Source organism: Enhydra lutris, unplaced genomic scaffold (assembly GCF_002288905.1).
Source record: "Enhydra lutris kenyoni isolate GAN:26980312 unplaced genomic scaffold, ASM228890v2 scaffoldscaffold88, whole genome shotgun sequence".
NCBI lineage: Eukaryota > Metazoa > Chordata > Mammalia > Carnivora > Mustelidae > Enhydra > Enhydra lutris.
In genome coordinates this window covers 2,484,785-2,501,635 of record NW_019154172.1, presented here as the reverse complement: position 1 = coordinate 2,501,635, position 16,851 = coordinate 2,484,785, and the positions used below count along the sequence as shown (strand labels likewise).

The window sequence follows — 16,851 nt, the reverse complement described above, 5'->3', positions numbered from 1 at the left end:
CTTTCACTTGCTCTCTTCCAGGAGCCTGATGACCGAAACAAGATGTCAATGTAAGAGCCTCTCTTTCTGACCTGTTTCCAGATCTGCCTTGTTTCAAGCCTATAAAAGACGCCATCATCTGACTCCCTCTCATTCCTTCCCCTTCCATTAGAGTTACTGAAAGCTCTCGAAATTATGGTTACAATCCTTCTCCCATGAAGCTTGAAGGACTTCGCCGCCCACCTAGTAAGACTAGTATGCATCAGAGCCGACGACTCATGGCCTCTGCTCAGTCCAATGCTGATGTAAGTGGCCTTCTCCCTCAAGCTGTACCTCACCTCTTCAGGGCCTTACTGATAATTACCAATATACCCCTTGATTCTTTGGCTGTGACTTCTTGCTTCCTTTTCCTTCAGCCAGCGTCTCATCTTTCTCTTGCTGTAGTCTTAGTTTCTTCCTACCTAACTGTAGAAAGAGCAAGAACTTGAATGGGTCCTCTCCATTTATTCTTCTTTCTTCTCACCTTTGTGTTTCCCAGGATGTCCTAACATTGTCTAGCAGCACAGAAAGTGAGGGGGAAAGTGGGACCAGCCGGAAGCCCACCACTGGTCAGACTTCAGCCACAGCAATGGATAGCGATGATATCCAGACCATCTCCTCTGGCTCCGAAGCGGATGACTTTGAGGACAAGAAGAACATGTCTGGTAGTCTGGAAGAATGTTGGGGGTAGTAGGAAGGAACGGTAGGAAAGCTGGGATAGGGGCTTTTTTAGGGAAGCTAAAGAAGTTGGAAAACATTCAGATCTTAAGAGTCGATATATGTCTGGGAGGGTTCTCTGATTCCCAACTCAACTGCTAATGTTTAGCACATCCCCTTCTCTCTCCTTTCCACTTCCCTACTCTTTTGCCTCAGCTCCTTTACCTAGCAGATCTAATCCTGCTTGAAAAAACTGCCAATTAGAATCTTTGCTTTCAGGGTCACGGCTAATCAGTATTCCTACAGTGCAATGAGTGGGATGGAAATGGAGGTAGAGGATCCAGTCGTGACGTGGGATGGGGCCTAACCCTGTTCTTCCTGTCCAGGTCCGACAAAGCGCCAGGTGGCAGTAAAATCAACCAGAGGCTTTGCTCTGAAGTCCACTCATGGGATTGCCATTAAGTCCACCAACATGGCATCTGTGGAAAAGGGGGAGAGTACACCTGTTCGTAAGAACACACGCCAGTTCTATGATGGGGAAGAGTCTTGCTACATCATTGATGCCAAGCTAGAAGGCAACCTCGGCCGCTACCTCAATGTGAGACCCCTCTCCCTCCACTCTAAATGCTGGGTTATCCCACTGTCCTCAAATTTCTAGTTCTTTTAACACAACTATGTAAACCTACCTTTACTTGTTAGAAATTCTTGATCTCTAGGATCTTAAAGACGTTGCTTTCTTTGAGAACTTCTCTATGATGGGGAGGATCAAAGGGCATTGTTTTTTGTCCAACTTACACTCACCCCCACAAAGCTGGGTTCTGTTTTCTCTGTTCTTATGGGTCCTGTCCTTAAACCCACAGCATAGCTGCAGCCCCAACCTGTTTGTCCAGAATGTCTTCGTGGACACTCACGATCTTCGCTTCCCTTGGGTGGCCTTCTTTGCCAGCAAGTAAGAGGGGGTCAGGGAGAGGGGGAAAGTTGGGTAAGAGCACCAGCCAGGGTTAAGGAGGGGGAAGGCCCCCACCTTTTGCCCTAGCTCTGCTCACACCTAGTGGCATGCTGCCTTCACCACCCCCATCCCTGTCTTCCTGTCCAGGAGGATCCGGGCTGGGACAGAGCTCACTTGGGACTACAACTACGAGGTGGGCAGCGTGGAAGGCAAGGAGCTGCTCTGCTGCTGCGGGGCCATCGAATGCAGAGGGCGTCTTCTTTAGAGGATAGCCTCCTTCTGAACTTTCCGAACCCTCCCTGAACCATCCTTTCCTCAGGAACTGGGTCTTCCTGGCTGTTCAACTCTGATCCCCATGTCTCCAGCCTAGCTCTTCCCCCAGCTCCTAGTAGATAGAAATGGGAACTCTGGATCAAGAGATCCCTTCCCATGTGGTGCTAGCAGGCAGGGTCCCTCCTCCCACCTCCTAAAGCACCGGAGGCAGGGAGAGGTTGTCATGCCGACCTGGGCCTGATATCCCTCGGTCCTCCTGTGACCCCTCCCTCCCAGCCTATGTTTGTTCAAGTGTTCATGCTTCTGACAGACTGTATTCCTGGAATGAGGGCTGCGTATCTACTATCCTTGATTTGTATAGTTTCTTGAACGTCTTTTTAACAAGATATTAAAACGAAGATTGTGATTTGATTCATCTTCCTCAGCCCCCATTCTCCCAGTTCTGGGTCTTCCAGGGACAGAGCTGTTTCCACCCCTCATCTTTCCCAAGGGGCAGCTGTCATTAATCTCACACCTTCTCTACCTTTGCTTTTTCTTAATTGCCATGTGAAATTTTAAAAAAGAAAACGTTACATAACCATGAGGAAGACTACCTTAGTTTATTTAGTTGATCTCCCTTCTCAGTTCCTATTAGTCTCAGACACTTATTGCCATGTTTTACTTAATCTTTAATATATTTTAATTAAAAAAAAAAAAACCATTAACAGTACATTTTGGTCTGAAGTGGTCCCTCTGCTGAAATGCCAGGTGCTAGCTGTAATTCTGGCTTTAAACCAAAACACCGAATGTTTAATAAATAAAAATTAGAACTAGTTGCCATTCTATTCCAAACCAGCTAGCCTAGGGGATGAGGCCAGAGGAAGGAGGCAGTTAAGATCCTGGACCTGTGATGACAGCTGGCAGAGAAATAACACGTACACCATCTGAGCAGTCCCAGTATGCGCCCCCCCCTTTTTGGCAGAGGTAGGGGTCATATGTACCCTCCTACACTCAATTCATTTGTGTCTCAGGAGGGGAAAAAGTTAAAGCTCAGCTTTGGTTTCTGGCCCAAGTTAGGGAGCCTAGAAGGGTGAGCCTTGGTCCGTCTTTGGCAGAATGAGGCCCACAGATGGGATAATAAGGCACGACCCTGGCTCTGGAGGTCAGGGAGTCTGAGGCAAACAGCTAGGGCCAAATTCTGAAGAATAAGGAATGTGAGTTGTAATTGCCACCCCCAGAGCTGAGGCAGGCCTCCAAAGCAATATAAAGGACAACTTAGAATAACAGAGGGAAAATAAGTCCATCCCCCCTCTAACAGGATATACCAACCTCCCCTCTACCTGGGGATAGGCTGGTTAGAGTTTGGTTAAAGGCAACTGGGTGACAAAGAAGCAGGGGGTTGGGATATAGAAGAACTCTCTCCTTGTTTGCTTTCTCCCCAGGGCTTAAGTGGTCCTCTGGGGAGGACAGGCTAGTTCCTTGGCTTTATGCGTTAATCTGAGGGGCAGCAGGGACAATGGTTCAGTCATTCTTACGATGGTTGTTACTGAGGATAGGGTGGCCGTTGGCTAGGGGCCGGCTCTTTGCTCCTCCCCCGGCTACAGCCTCCTCCCCCTCTGAGCTCTCCGTTTCTTCCCGGTCACTGCGTTCATCCTCTACCAGCTGTGGAAAGGGAAAAGAAGGGTTACATGCTGTCCTCAAATGCTTAAGGAATGCCTCTCTCAGCAGACTTGTCTTGCTGTACCCAGGGCCCCACAGTAGTTTCTTAGCAGGATGCCTGCTCATATGGGAGGGAGTCTGGGCTGTTTCTAGAGTTGAAGGGTGTAGGGCCTACAGAGCAGTCACCTTTCCAGTTATGAACTTGTGGGCCATGCGCAGAATGAGGTAGGCCCAGAAGATATGCAGCAGCTGTAGCACTCCCATCATGGAATTGAAGAAGTAGTAGCCGAAGAAGGCAGGATAGAGCTCCAAGGGGTAGACCACCGTGCAGTGTAAGATCCTGCATCAGGAAAGGAGGGACAGAACTGGAAACACACAGAGGAGGCGGAGGAGGCAGCGGGGATGAGAACAGATAAGGGGAGAGGCAAGACTCCTGATTCCTTGAGGACAGGAGTATAGACTGGCCTACTCACCAGAAGGGCAGGATGACCAGTCGGGTAATGATGAAGACGATGGCGAAGATGATGAAGATGTTGTTGCAGGTGTTTTTCCATCCCGCATAGTTAAACATCTTGGCTGACTGTACAGATAGCCCCCGTCCATCATCATGGGCTCCTGACTCTCCCATATACATTTATATATACACTGGCTCTGTGCCCCCACCGCCTTGGTCCCAGGAAGGTCAGCACCCCCCACACCACCACCACCCCCAAAAAAGGGAGAGGGACAGGAGAACCTGCACCGGAGTCTCTTAGGTTTGAAGAAATGCCCAGCGAGCCTGACCTCTAAAAGGTAGTCGGAAGAGTCATGCAGAGCCATGATCAAAGTCCCTGCTCGGATGTAATTGGCAAACCAGGAGAAGCTGATGAGAATGATGGTTGCCACGTGGTGGATGATCTGTTCCTTGAAATCCTGCAAAGAAATGCAGGCTCCAGGGGACTTTTTTGTGTTCCCCAGCCCCCACTCTAATCCTACTTCTTTCCCCTTCCACCTAGTTCCCCTTAACCCACAGCTCCATCCAAATACCAGAAATCAAAGAGAAAGGCTCTCCATCCCGGGGCTTTGTTTTGGCTCCTAGGCTTAGGGGCACAGCTCCCTGACCTACCTTTCGCTTGACATCAGAGGCAATGCTGAAGAGCAGCGACCAGTAAAAAGAAAGTTCAATCATGTAGTACCAATACTGGGAAGGGATGGTGCTCTGGGAGAGAGGAGAGAAACAGGTGAGGGACCCTGAACAACAGGACCTGAGGGTCTCACCTGTCCGACCCAGCCCTTCTAGCCCTTGTTTAGCACCACGACTGCAGTGCCTTCTGCCATGTGTCCCAGAGATGATCTTTTCACACAGGTGTACATGTCCTAGTCCTGTCCTACCTTGATTGTCTTAATCACCCCAGATAAGGAGTCAGGACCCCATCTCATACCTGTTTGGGATATCCCTCCCAAACCTTCTTCATGTCATAGAACCAGGGTTTCTGCAGAGAGATGGTGAGAGGTTAAAAGAGGAGGGGCCCACACTCTATGGCTTCACACCACCTTGACAAAAAACCTACTCCTACCTCCCAGGAACCCCGCACTCACATCCACGATGACGGCCATGCCAGCAATGAACGCAATCAGGTAAAAGGTGAATCTCCAGCTGGAAGAGGAAGCAGAAAGGATGAGGAGAGTGGCTGGGAGAGTGGCACAGCCCTCCAACCACTCCCAAGTGCTCAGAGATCTCCCTCTCAAGAGTATCATTAATATCCAAATTCGCCGCCTCACCAGGGCACAACCTCTTCCTGCACACAGCCGTGGCCCACCTCTCCAAGCAGTACATCAGACCTTCCTCTGCCACCCAGCTTCTCCTGCCCCAACCTCCCCTACCTGGCTTCTCGGAACTTCTTGAGGAGACTGGGCCGGTCCTGGTTTCGGCGGCGGCGGAACCAGCGCTCTACCTGGCGGCCAGAGAGCCCACTCTGCCGAGACAGGAGCTCTACCTCTGCCTGGGTGTCGTGAAGAAGCCCAGTATGTTCAACTGTGGAACTCGACAGCACCCCATCCTCCCGCCACCGCCTCCCAGCAAGAACCTGGATCAGTACCACTGCCCTCTCCTCTGGTCGCCCGCCCACATGGCGTTGCAACCTGCGCCCTCCCCCAGCAGCACCCAGCAACTCCCAGAGCAGGGCCTGCAGCTCACACCTGTTTGGGCTGCTTGCCACTGGTTAGGTAGAAGTGCTCCAAGGTGGGGTTGGCTGGTGCCCGCAGCCGAGTTTTCTCCTTTACGTTCAGGAGGGCGGCCAGTGGTGTAGCCACATAACTGAGGAAGGGAGAGCAGTGAAAAGGGTCTCCTTTAACGCACCTCAGTTTCTTGGTAGCCCCTAAGCTGAGAGGGGAAAGGGCTGCAAGCTCAGGCAACTTTATCCTGGGCCTCAGTTTCCCGGCAACTCCCTCTTTGGCCTCCTTTGGCTGCCCAAAGCTGACAAAGCTGCCTGTGTTCACGAGTGACCAGGCGGAGTGGAGAGGGAGAACAAATAACCATTGAAGGAAAGGGCCTGGGGGTGCTGAGCCCTCAGGAAGACAATGCTGCGTTCAATGGGGGGCACACAGTAGGCAGGGATATGGGTGGCCAGAACAGCCGGGTCTGGGACCAATTAAACAGCAAGAGACAAACTTGAAGTGTGAGAAACTGTGGCTGGCAGCCAAGGCAGGCATGGGGGAAGGTTGGTATGCTCACAACTCAAAGTAGTATCGAACGATGAGGAAGAGCAAGGCCAGGGGTAGTGTGATGTAGAGGTCTGAGGCTTTGGCGTAGACACGTCCATCCCGGTCTTCTAGATCAGCCCAAGTTAAGTTCACAGGCAGCCACAGCCGTTCCCACCAGAAGTAGTCATACAAGGTCTGGAGCATCCTGAGTGAGGGTGGGGGGGAGTCAGAGGGCATCACAGGGGGGCAGCTATGGGGGAAGAGAAAGATGACAGACTCAAGCCCTGGAGTCTGGTCCCAGCCACATGGTGTTGGGAAAATCAGTTTCCTTGTCTGTAATATGGTGGCTTTCCAGTTCTAACATTTACCATTTACTGCAACTAAAGATGCTGCTGGTGACCCCCAGGAGTCCCAGTTCTCTCGAACTAAAAACCTTGGGGTCTCCCCATCACTTTGCTACCCCAACAGGGAAAACAGGCAGGATCTGACCCTGGAAGTTGTAACAATCTGAGTAAAACCAGAGGCACCTTCTCCTCCCCTGCCCCCACGCTCCAACTACCCCTCTATCCCTCAAGCCAACCCACAGTTAGAAGCCTCCATGCCAAGGAAGCCCAAAAACAGATTGCAGGGCTAAAGCAAACCTTACCTCCTCCTTCCCTACAACCCTTCTGGGCCAGCAGGTCCCTGGGGAAAATTAAGAGGCCAGAGAAAAGCAAAATTATGTCCCTAAAAGATGCTGAGCTCCAGGACAATCAGTGAACATCAAACTATTCCACCTGAGATTAACACCCCATGCCAAGCCATCCAATTCCTGCACATAAGGTAGAAGAACTGTCTGAAGTATCTTTTCAAAAACAAAGTGAAGGCAAGGCTGTAAAGAATTAGGGATGGGGGGCGGCGCCTCGGTGGCTCAGTCATTAAGCATCTGCCTTCGGCTCACGTCATGATCCCAAGGTCCTGGGACTGAGCCCTGCATGGGGCTCCCTGCTCAGCGGGAAGCCTGTTCTCCCTCTCCCACTCCTGCTTGTGTTCCCTCTCTTGCCGTGTCTGTCTCTGTCAAAAAAATAAAATCTAAAAAAAAAAAAAAAAAAAGATTAGGGATTCATGGACAGACAATGGAATCAGAAGACCAAGACATCTGGTGGAAGTAAGAGCTATTTATTAAGGCTCATCCATAAAATAGTAACTAGTCTGCAGGGGAACACCCATCCCAAACTTCCCATCTCCCCCCTCCTCCCCAGGGTCCACTGGGAGGCAGTGACCAACCCCTGGCCACTTGGATACTGGAATGAGGGAGGGTACAGAGCTCCTTTGAGGTTCCCTCTAAAGGCATTGTCCGGTGCTCCTGAGGGGGAGAGCAGTTGCTGGGAGCTGAGAGCAGCAGCAAGATGGTCCTATGGAGTCAGTGATGCCAATACCAACAGAATGCCTGGCAGTCCTGGGACTCAGAACGCCAGTGGGATGACAAGGGCAGAAGTTTCTGGGCCACCTAGCCCTCATCCTCTCAGGAGGGAAGAGAGGTGCTGGTATTCAGGCTGGCATGGAACTAAAAGCTGACGCAGAAGGTGGTCTCCTCCCACCTGGAGGGAAGAGAGTGGGGAGACTGTTCTCCACCAGGAACTGGAGACCAGTTGGTGCCACTGGCTGAAGGCTGATCAGATCCCAGCTGAGCTGGGCTGGTCCTCGGCCCGGGCCCGCTCTTCCCATGGCTCCGCCCACACCCACCACAGCACTTGCGAAATCCCTCTCAGAAATCCCTCTCAGCCTGTCACGGGTCAGTATTTCAGCTCAAGGACTTTACCCTCTTGTCCCCACTCCTGGTCACTGCTCTCGGATGAAGTCAGAGGTCAGCACTGACAATAAAGGAGCTTCAGCTCCACCTTCCCCCAGTAACACTCATTCACACACACACACACTCTAGGCTCAGTTCCCGAGGGCACTGCCCCTTCCCCCTCTACCTTAGCCAGAATAAATATTTAATTAGTTAAAGAGATGGAAGCCTTTTGAACTGAACAAAATTAAACATACTTCTCCACAGTGGAACTTTCCCCACACAACCAAGTGCACAACACATTTTCATAGAGAAAAGATTGAGAAAGTCTAGCAGAGAAGGACAATACAGAATGCCTCAATGTGCTAGCATGCCTCCTGCCTCTGGCTCATCCTTCCCACCTTTCTAGCTTAGCTAGATTGGGGGTGGGGAAAGATATCTGATGTGTCCCCTGGGCTCCACATCTCTTGGAGCCCACCTTGTCCTCCACGGAGATCTAAAGCAAAAGTATACAGACAGGCCTGGATGTCGGGCCCCATCCCCACCCTGGTCAGTGGAAACTGGCAGGAAGCTTCTCTGTCAGGGACATTTTTAGGATTAAAGATTCAGAGGGCTGGCTGGGGTCCCAGAGGGTGTGAGTGGGGCCCCTCTCCCTGACTTCTGGCGCCCAGGATTGTCTTCTGCCGGTCTAAACCTACAAAGAAGGTGAGGAGCTGGGGAAGTTAGCAGAAAAAGGGTCAGAGAGTGGTCAAGGGCAAGCACCAGGATAGGGCCATTATCTCAACCCCAAGACAAGACGACACCTGTCTACCCTTCCCATCCCAAGCAGGGAGAGCCAAAGAACATGGTGTGTCTGCAGCTCAGAAATGCAGATTAATGGGGGCTCTCTCATACCTGGGTTGCAGGCTTTCTGTGACCACAGCCCTCCCTTGCTGCCCAGTACTTCCATTAGCAGAGCAAACCTACCCCATCCCTGCCCACTGTTCCCCACCCCCAGGGCCTAGCCCAGCAGGGAGAGGCACCCGATTCAGCATGGTCAGGGCTTCTGACTCAACATGGGCAGGGGCAGAGAGGACAACAGGGGCTCCCAGCAGCCTCGCTTACACAGCCCCACAGAACCAACAGGTTTGCTCCTGAGGCAGCTCTGGTGGCTTCTTGGCACCAGCGCACCAAGCCAAGCACGGGATCCCATAAACAAAAGGCCGGGGCAAGAAGAGGAGATGTTAACTGGGCATAGGGAAGACAACCCTGCTTTTCTGGCGAGCCGGCCCTCAGGGTAGGTATTTGATTTTCTGATGGAGAAATCACACCTACAGATATTTTCCCACTCACAGAATGTACTCACCCCACACATGGAGAGACAACAGAGTATATGTGTCTTGTGTGTGTCTCTCTCTCCTCTCTCACACACACACCTGCCTCAGAGACACAGATGCCACTCTCTGAGGCACAGGCTGGACAGGGGCCAAGAGAGCAGGGATTTCATGGGCATTGGATTACCAGGAACTTGACTAGGGCTCTGCCCAGCCCCCACTCTCTGCCCCATCTCTTGACTGACCCCTCCCAACCCCTCAGAGTGGGATGTAAAGGGGGCAGAGCCCTTTACAAGGCTCTGGGGGCTTGTAAACCCAGAATGCTGAGAGGGCAGAGGTCTGAGTCCGTGAGGAAGGGATCTCACAGACTCAACACGAAAATAGTCCTGCAGGTCTCTTATTTATTGAAGAAATAACTGAGGAAACCAGGATCAGCAAAGGAGGAGAGACGGACAAACACAGGGTCCCACAGGCTTCCAGCTGCCACTGAAGCCTGAGAGACTACAAAAAAAGGGGGAGGATCCGAGTAGTCTTGTTGAAAACTTTCTTTTGGCAACAGCACAGAAGCAACTAGAAGGCTGCAGCACAGTTGAAGCCAACAGGAGGTGTGTCATTGCTCCAGGCAGCCGTGTAGGTCCCCAAATTTAGCATGTCTGGGCTGCCCCACTAGAGGCCCCAAAACACCCAAATACTGAGTGTGACTAGAGCCTCCAGGGGCAGGGAGAGGCCGGCAGGTTAAAGAGGCAGAGCGGGGGCAGTGCTGAAGATCACAGTAAAGTATCGGGAGGCCTGTAGGCTCCTGGCCAGTGACAGGGAGGTGAGGAGGCCCTGCCTTCAGGGGGAAAGCTGGCCAGAGGCCCCAGTGAAGGGAGTGGGCTATGGGGTACCAAGGGAGACAAGGAATTCCCCTTAGAACAGAGAATCTGTGCAGGTCACTTTATGATTAGGGCCAGAGAGACAAGGCTATGACAAGTCCTTATCCCTAGGAGCCCCATTACAAGTGCAGTCCACCACCCACATTTAGACCCAGTCACCTGGACTTTGGTATTGGGCAGCGACCCCTCCAACACAGACGTGGGAGTGACTGTCTGTTGGAGGCCTTCCCAGATTCATTCCCCTGTGAAGAGGGGCTCACTTCATTCCTTGGGATCCTCAGAAACCCCTGAGTACTGAGTCTAGGAACTCAGGTAACTAAGTCCAGGTTGTGATGCCAGGAGCCTGGCTCGGGGAGACAGAGAAACCCCCAAGCTGAGGCCAAATATTAGTGCCACACACCTGCAATTAACCTACTTGCCAGAGAGCCTCCGGGCCGGTAATTAACAAGCTGTGGCCCAGAAAACCAGTTTCACCAGCAGCTTCCCCCCTCTTCGCCCCAGCCACACACACCCCATAACGGTATAGGAGCCTTAGCCTTGGGGGGCCGGAGCAGACACTCAGAGCCGCTCCTTCCTGTTTCCCGTTAAGCACATGGACGCTCTGACCTCGCTCCCGGAGTGGGCACAGTGGGCCGGTCCGAAGAAAAAGCGGCAGGACCCTCCCCACCCTCCTACTCCAGCCATGGGACCCGTGCAGGCCAGGAGCGACGCCGCGGGCCCACTGCCAGGCTGGGGCTCTCGCGCAAATGGTCACCAAGCTCCTCTCCCCAACAAAGGGGGCGACTGTGGCTCGGGCCCTCTGCGAGCAGCCCCGGGCCCCTACCTGTTGCCAGCAGGGCTTGCCTCGCCGGGCTGGGGAGGCGCGCCCCACAATGCCGAGGCGCCTGGCCAGCCTGCCCTCGGGCGGCACTGGGGGCCCGGCCGCTCCCGCGAGGCGCTCCGGCCCGCCCTCCCCCAGGCCCGCCGCCATGAGCGCGCCGGGCACAGGCCCCTGAGCCCGCGGCCGCCGCCCCCGCCCGGCCGCCCCGAGCCCGCGCCCCGCTCCCTCTGCCCTTGTCGCCCCCCGCTCGCTCCGCAGCCGGGGCCCTCTCCGCGGAGCCGCGTCGGAGCCGCCCCCACTTCTCCCAACTTTTCCGCGGCCGCTCCCCGCCCCACCCCTGCGCGCAGCGCCCGCGGCTCCCAAGCTGGGGTCCCGACTCACTCGGCGGCGGCGGCGTCGCGGAGCTGGCCGGGCCGGGAGCCGCTGCTCGGTCTCTCCAGGCGTCCGCGGAGCTCCGTTCCCCCCACCCCCCTCCGGACTGGCTAGGCTCGCTCCTCTCCTCCCCCTTCCGCCCGCCCGCCCGCTCCCTCCCTCCTTCCTCCTCCGCCCGCCGAGCCCAGCCGAGCCGCATCCGAGCCCAGCCCGGGAGAGCAAGGCCGCAAGCGGGCCAGGAACCGGGAGGCTGGGCGTGGGCCTGCAGCCGGGCGACGGCAGGGGAGAGGAGGGAGGGCAGCGGGGCCCGGGCCTCTGCGCGGGGCGGCCGCGCCCAGCCCCCGCTCCCTGCCGCCTCTCCTTTCCCGGCTCTGGGACCCGAGCCCTAGCTGGCCAGCCCCGCGGCCGCGCCCACTGTAATCTCGGCACCTGGAGAAGACCCCGAGGAGGGAAGACAGTGCGGGAGCCCCGCGGCCACTCTGGGCTCTCCGCGGCCCTCGGGGACAGACACTCGAGATGCCCGGCGAGGAGCGACCGAGCGCCTGCCGCACCCTCTTGCCCCCAACTGCGGTCAGCGACTTCAGCCCTGCTGCGGCCCCCAGTTCCCCCCGCCCGACCGATTGCCACACTTCCCACCTCTAGCCCCACTGAGCGGCGGAGGGAGGACGGCGCCCAGGCTTCGGGCGAGCAAAGCCTGGGGGAGACCTTTCCGAGTGCGGTGCGCCCAGGCCAAGCTCCTCTCCCGGCCTGACCCAGGCAGCGGACCCTCGTGATTCCCTTGCCCTTCCCTGCGCAGAGCCTGCGGTCCCTGCGAGGTCCCCCACTCCATCCCCAACACAAAACCCTCGTTTCCACCCAAGTATGTAAAACCTTCCCGCAGTGGCACGTCTAACCCGCCATAGTTCTCTGAAAGAGTCGACTGCCAACTTTTGTTTTGTAAAATTTATCTGAGTTTGCCATCTACACTGTTTTTCCCTCTTCTAATTCATAGTTTTAAGATGTCTTTTGTAAAACTGGCATTTCAGGAAGATGCAACATTGTCCTAGAAAACCGACCTGGAATCCTAGCACGGACAGAATGCGGCTAGAATGTGTTTGAAAGTTTGTTTAGAAAGAGCTGGAGTTTACTCCACATAGGGGTAACTTCGTTTTTTACCTTGATGAAATGTTGGTATTTTTGTCCTGTCACAGAATCTCGGACAGTAGCTTCTTTCATGGTTTATCTGGTCAAGTTCAGGTGTTTTGATAGATCTCAGGAAGGAGAGCGACCTCCCCACTATGCCAGTTGAGAGCCTGGCCCTCACCTAAGGCTCTTTCTGGAGAGGTAGAGAAGCAGAAGCCGACTGATGTCCAAGCTATTTGTTCGTTTGCTCTCTGTAGCAGAACCCTCAGACCATTCATTCCTACCAGTGGAGAAATGAGAATTATTGGCCCAACCCCTGGCCCATCTCCACCCAAACCAGCCACCTTTTTTAGCCCGACCCGCCTGACCCGCCTGCAAGCCCTCCAGCTCTGTTTTCATTTGCCCCAGGCTGAATTCCTCCCTGATTAGCACTGCTTACATCTTTTTACCTCTCTGTAACCCTCTTCTTCTGCCTTCCAATCCAAAGTTCCCTCTACCTTTCTTGAGAGTCCTCCCCAGATTCCTCTCTGCTACGTACCCACACACCCTTTTCCAGAAGGGTTCAGTGTCTCTGCTTAGAGCTCCAGCTAACCTTCGGATCCCTCTCTAATTCCTCATGCCTCTGTACTGTTTGGTTCTTTTCCTTTAGCTTCTGAGCCCTTTTCCCAAGAAGTTTTCCTAGATGCCAAGTTTCTCCAAGGTGCCCACAAGACTTTTTTGTTTTTTTTTAAGATTTTATTTATTCATTTGACAGACAGAGATCACAAGTAGGCAGAGAGGCAGGCAGAGAGAGAGGGAGAAGCAGGCTCCCTGCTGAGCAGAGAGCCCGATGAGGGGCTCCATCCCAGGACCTTGAGATCATGACCTGAGCAGAAGGCAGTGGCTTAACCCACTGAGCCACCCAGGTGCCCCCCACAAGACTTTTTAAATGATTCCTTAGAGGACTGAAGACCGTTCAACTTACTTTTAAGATAGCAGAGGGCAGGGGAAGTTTGGGGACAGAAGTCGGATAGTCAAGGCCTGAGAAATAAAGATAAGAGGGGGTACCCCTCCCCCAGGAGACAAAAGAGAAGGTGGCTGGAGAAAGGGAAGTGCCTTCAGGCAGCATTAGAATGATGCTACCAGTTCTGTCAACATACTTAGGACAGTAGCTCGGGCCTGCGCCACACACACACACACACACACACACACACACACACACACACACACATACACATACACTCCCCACCTCAGCTAGACCAGGAGATTTTTTTTTTTTTTTAAGATTTTATTTATTTGACAGGCAGAGATTACAAATAGGCAGAGAGGCAGGCAGAGAGAGAGAGGAGGAAGCAGGCTCCCCGCCAAGCAGAGAGCCCGACACGGGGTTCGATCCCAGGATCCTGGGATCATGACCCGAGCCAAAGGGAGAGGCTTTAACCCACTGAGCCACCCAGGAGCCCCTGGACCAGGAGATTTTGATCACCACCTTTCTGACCCATCCCCCAGTGCCCTGGGCAGGCATGGCCACGCCCACAGTGCCCCAAGCTGCCTTCCTTGCTGTGACTCACTTCCTCTGTAAGGGCTGCTGAGGTGGCCTGAGGCAGAGGACACCATCAGCCTTCAAGCTGGGATTTAAGTATCTGGGCAGGCTTCTAGGACAGCAAAAGACATGGACCCCAGCTGAGGAAAGTCTGGGTGGCTTGTGCAACGCAGAAGCCTGTTTGGGTAAAGGACTAGAGCATGGCTACTATGTGAGCAGAGGAACTCAGGTGTCAGGAGCTCTGGGGAGAAACAGTTTCATAAAAAGAGAAAAATACCCAGGAGGAATTTCTATGCATTCAGAAAGCATGCAGTGCGAGATTTTGCAGAAGAGCAATATGGAGTTGGAGTTGAAACCTTATTCATGAGTCAACAGCTGAGGCTGTAATTTTTACCGCCTGTCCCCTATATCCTTCACTAAGACCCCAAATCAGCTATGCCCTCATCCAAGTAATGAAGAAAGCACAGGAGAAGTTAGGAGACCTGGATCTGGTTCACTCCCCTTCCTGAGTCAGATTAAGAGGGTGGCAGACCAGTCATCTCCAAGAACCCCTCCTACTCTGAAATTCTAAAATTTAGAGCACGGGGGTGAAAAGTGATTAGTAAATTGGAAAACAACCTCAATCTGGCCCTGGAGTTAAGCAAAACAAAACACCAGGACAAAAGGAGTGAGATTCCACCAAGTTTCAGTGAAGCAGCTGTAAACGCATCTTACATTCTCCCTCCTCACGCTCCTGGACCACAAGGATTACTCTTCTGCCGTGTGGTTGCGGTTCAGCCTGCGGCCTTCAAACTCGGGATTCGGCCCTGCTGATCTGCCAGGAATCCCTCACAGAAGTTCGGACTGAGAAAATAAGAGCCCTCTCTCTCTCCCTTCATTTCCCTCTAAACCTACTTGGAACGTGTGCCCAGAAATGGACTCTGAAGGGCAGAGAAGGCCAAAGGCATGGGACTGGGGCTACGAAGACACTCTATTGGCATAACCCAGCCTAGGAAGTCTCCTGCAAGTGTCTTGAGGTCTCGGGGGTGGGAGTCGGGGGGCCCTTGAGTAGGTGTCTCCTTGGGGCTCTTCTGCTGACCATGCCTGCCCGCCAACTCCACCTAGAACCTGCCGTCCTCCGGAGACTGCACTTTCTAACAAGTGCGCAAAAAGAGCCCCGGGGACATCTGTGGGTGGAGCCAAAGCCTTGGAGACCTCAAGTGGCCACTAGGGGGCTCTCGGCTCTCGGTGGCTTCTAATGCCCTCCTGTGGCCAGATTGAAGATTGGCAAGATAGAAGTTGCAGAACAGAGCCAAGACTGGACTCCACAGGGAGACAAGTTAACAGTAACAGTTATCATTATAAAATAACATTATATCAATATTTATTGTTACATATAAGTTAACATTTTGAAATGTGGACCTGCTAGTCTGTGCAGAGCTCTTTTTTAAATTGTTGCCTGGGTGGCTCAGTTGGTTAACCATCTGCTTTTGGCTCAGGTCATGATTCTGGATCCTGGGTCCTGGGTTCCAGCCCCACATAGGACTCCCCGCTCAGAGGGGAGCCTGCCTTTCTCTCTCCCACTCCCTCTGCTTGTGTTCCTTCTATCGCTGTGTCTCTCTCTGTCAAATAAATAAATAAAAATCTTTTTAAAAATAAAAAAAATAAAGCGCTCTACATGTATTAATGTATTTAATTCTCACAATAGCTTATAATATAAACACTATTATTACCTCTGCTTTGAAGATGAGGAAATTGAGCACAGAAAGTTTGAGGTAGGGGTAGCTCAATCGGTTAAGTATCTGCCTTTGGCTCAGGTCATGGTCCCAGGGTCCTGGGATCGAGCCCCACATCAGACTCTTCCTACTCAGTGGGGAGTCAGCTTTGCCCTCTGCTGCTCCCCCTGCTTGTTCTCTCTCTCTCTCTGTCTGATCGATAAATAAAATATAAAATAATATATAAAATATATTTTAAAATTTTTAAAAGAAGAAAGAAAAGTTGAGATAATTGCTAAGGTCACATAGCAGACCGGAATTCTGAGTTCAAGAAGTCTGGCTCCAGAACCTTTGCTTTTAATCACCATGCTGAAACTGAGTCCCATCTTCCAAGTTGCCAGGTAAATTACAGGATGCTCAGTTAAATCACAGTTTCAGATAAACAACAAATGATTGCTATCCTAAGTATATCCCATGAAAAAGTTGGGTCATACTTAATACCAACAAATTATTTTTGTTTACCTGAAATTCTAATTTAACTGGGTGTCCTGTATTTTTATTTATTAAATCTAGCAGACTTATTTTCAAAGGCATTTTTCTCTGCCAAATGCAGTCACATATATTACATAATTCAATCCTCCCAGGAAGGCTGTTCTCAGGTGCCCAGGATGCCCTCTCCACACACTTCAGCCTCTTCAGCCTCTCCCAACAGTCCCATTTTTTTCTCAGGTAAAGAAATAGACACAGAGACCTGAAATGACTAGCTGGGATTACAGAACAGAAAAAGCTGCAGAGCTGGGCCTTGAACCCACATTCTCATGGCAAAAATTGGTGGATGTTTTCCACTTTAACAGGACACAAAGTGAGAAGCAGTGACTGCCACCCAGGAAATTTCCCTTCATGCATTCTGAGGTCTGGTCTGCTCTGTGGAAGAGAGGCAGATCCCTCCTCAGGGATGTAAGAGAACCAACAAGGGCCTTCCTTGGGGGGAGAGGGACAGAGGAGTGGGAACAGCCCTCCAGCTTCTGTGCCCAGTCCCCACCCAACCTCTCTAGGGAAGCAGGAAGGAGACAGCTTCTAGGTCCCAGGGAGCTGGCTATGGGGATCAAGTGACTGCCTGCTCAGGGGCTCCCCGGGCTCCCCAG

General features: G+C 52.7%; 2 protein-coding genes across 4 annotated transcripts in view; one reads left to right on the top strand and one right to left on the bottom strand.

Annotated features, from left to right (window-relative positions):
* The window catches only part of LOC111162065 (SET domain bifurcated 1), a 32,478-nt gene extending 30,170 nt beyond the window's left edge, over positions 1–2,308 (top strand). For both annotated transcript variants that reach the window (XM_022526257.1, XM_022526256.1), the window contains exons 17-22: positions 22–50; positions 152–284; positions 518–683; positions 1,062–1,273; positions 1,536–1,624; positions 1,772–2,308. In XM_022526257.1, the coding sequence (XP_022381965.1) occupies positions 22–50; positions 152–284; positions 518–683; positions 1,062–1,273; positions 1,536–1,624; positions 1,772–1,889 (747 nt within the window). In that variant the 3' untranslated portion in view covers positions 1,890–2,308. The remainder of the gene's footprint in view (positions 1–21; positions 51–151; positions 285–517; positions 684–1,061; positions 1,274–1,535; positions 1,625–1,771) is intronic.
* Positions 2,309–2,476: 168 nt separating this feature from the next.
* LOC111162066 (ceramide synthase 2) lies at positions 2,477–11,530 on the bottom strand. 2 transcript variants are annotated; one of them, XM_022526259.1, is made up of 11 exons: positions 11,378–11,530; positions 6,249–6,422; positions 5,714–5,831; positions 5,399–5,517; positions 5,114–5,171; positions 4,957–5,007; positions 4,641–4,733; positions 4,319–4,447; positions 4,009–4,115; positions 3,722–3,875; positions 2,477–3,538 (listed from the first exon to the last, which is right to left on the bottom strand). In XM_022526259.1, exons 2-11 carry the CDS (start codon positions 6,419–6,421, stop codon positions 3,398–3,400), a joined length of 1,143 nt encoding a protein of 380 aa, XP_022381967.1. In that variant the 5' UTR covers position 6,422; positions 11,378–11,530; the 3' UTR covers positions 2,477–3,397. The 2 variants fall into 2 exon arrangements, with proteins under 2 accessions (XP_022381967.1, XP_022381966.1); XM_022526258.1 differs by lacking the exon at positions 11,378–11,530 and having other exon boundaries at positions 6,249–7,150.
* Positions 11,531–16,851: the final 5,321 nt, after the last annotated feature.

Excerpts from the sequence above, each read along its gene's own strand:
- LOC111162066 (XM_022526258.1), bottom strand. The coding sequence starts at position 6,454 with ATGCCCTCTGACTCCCCCCCACCCTCACTCAGGATGCTCCAGACCTTG. Across the intron at positions 5,518-5,713 it reads GTGGCAAGCAGCCCAAACAG|GCAGAGGTAGAGCTCCTGTC; the intron begins GTGTGAGCTGCA and ends CACGACACCCAG. Across the intron at positions 3,539-3,721 it reads ACAAGTTCATAACTGGAAAG|CTGGTAGAGGATGAACGCAG; the intron begins GTGACTGCTCTG and ends CCCTTTCCACAG.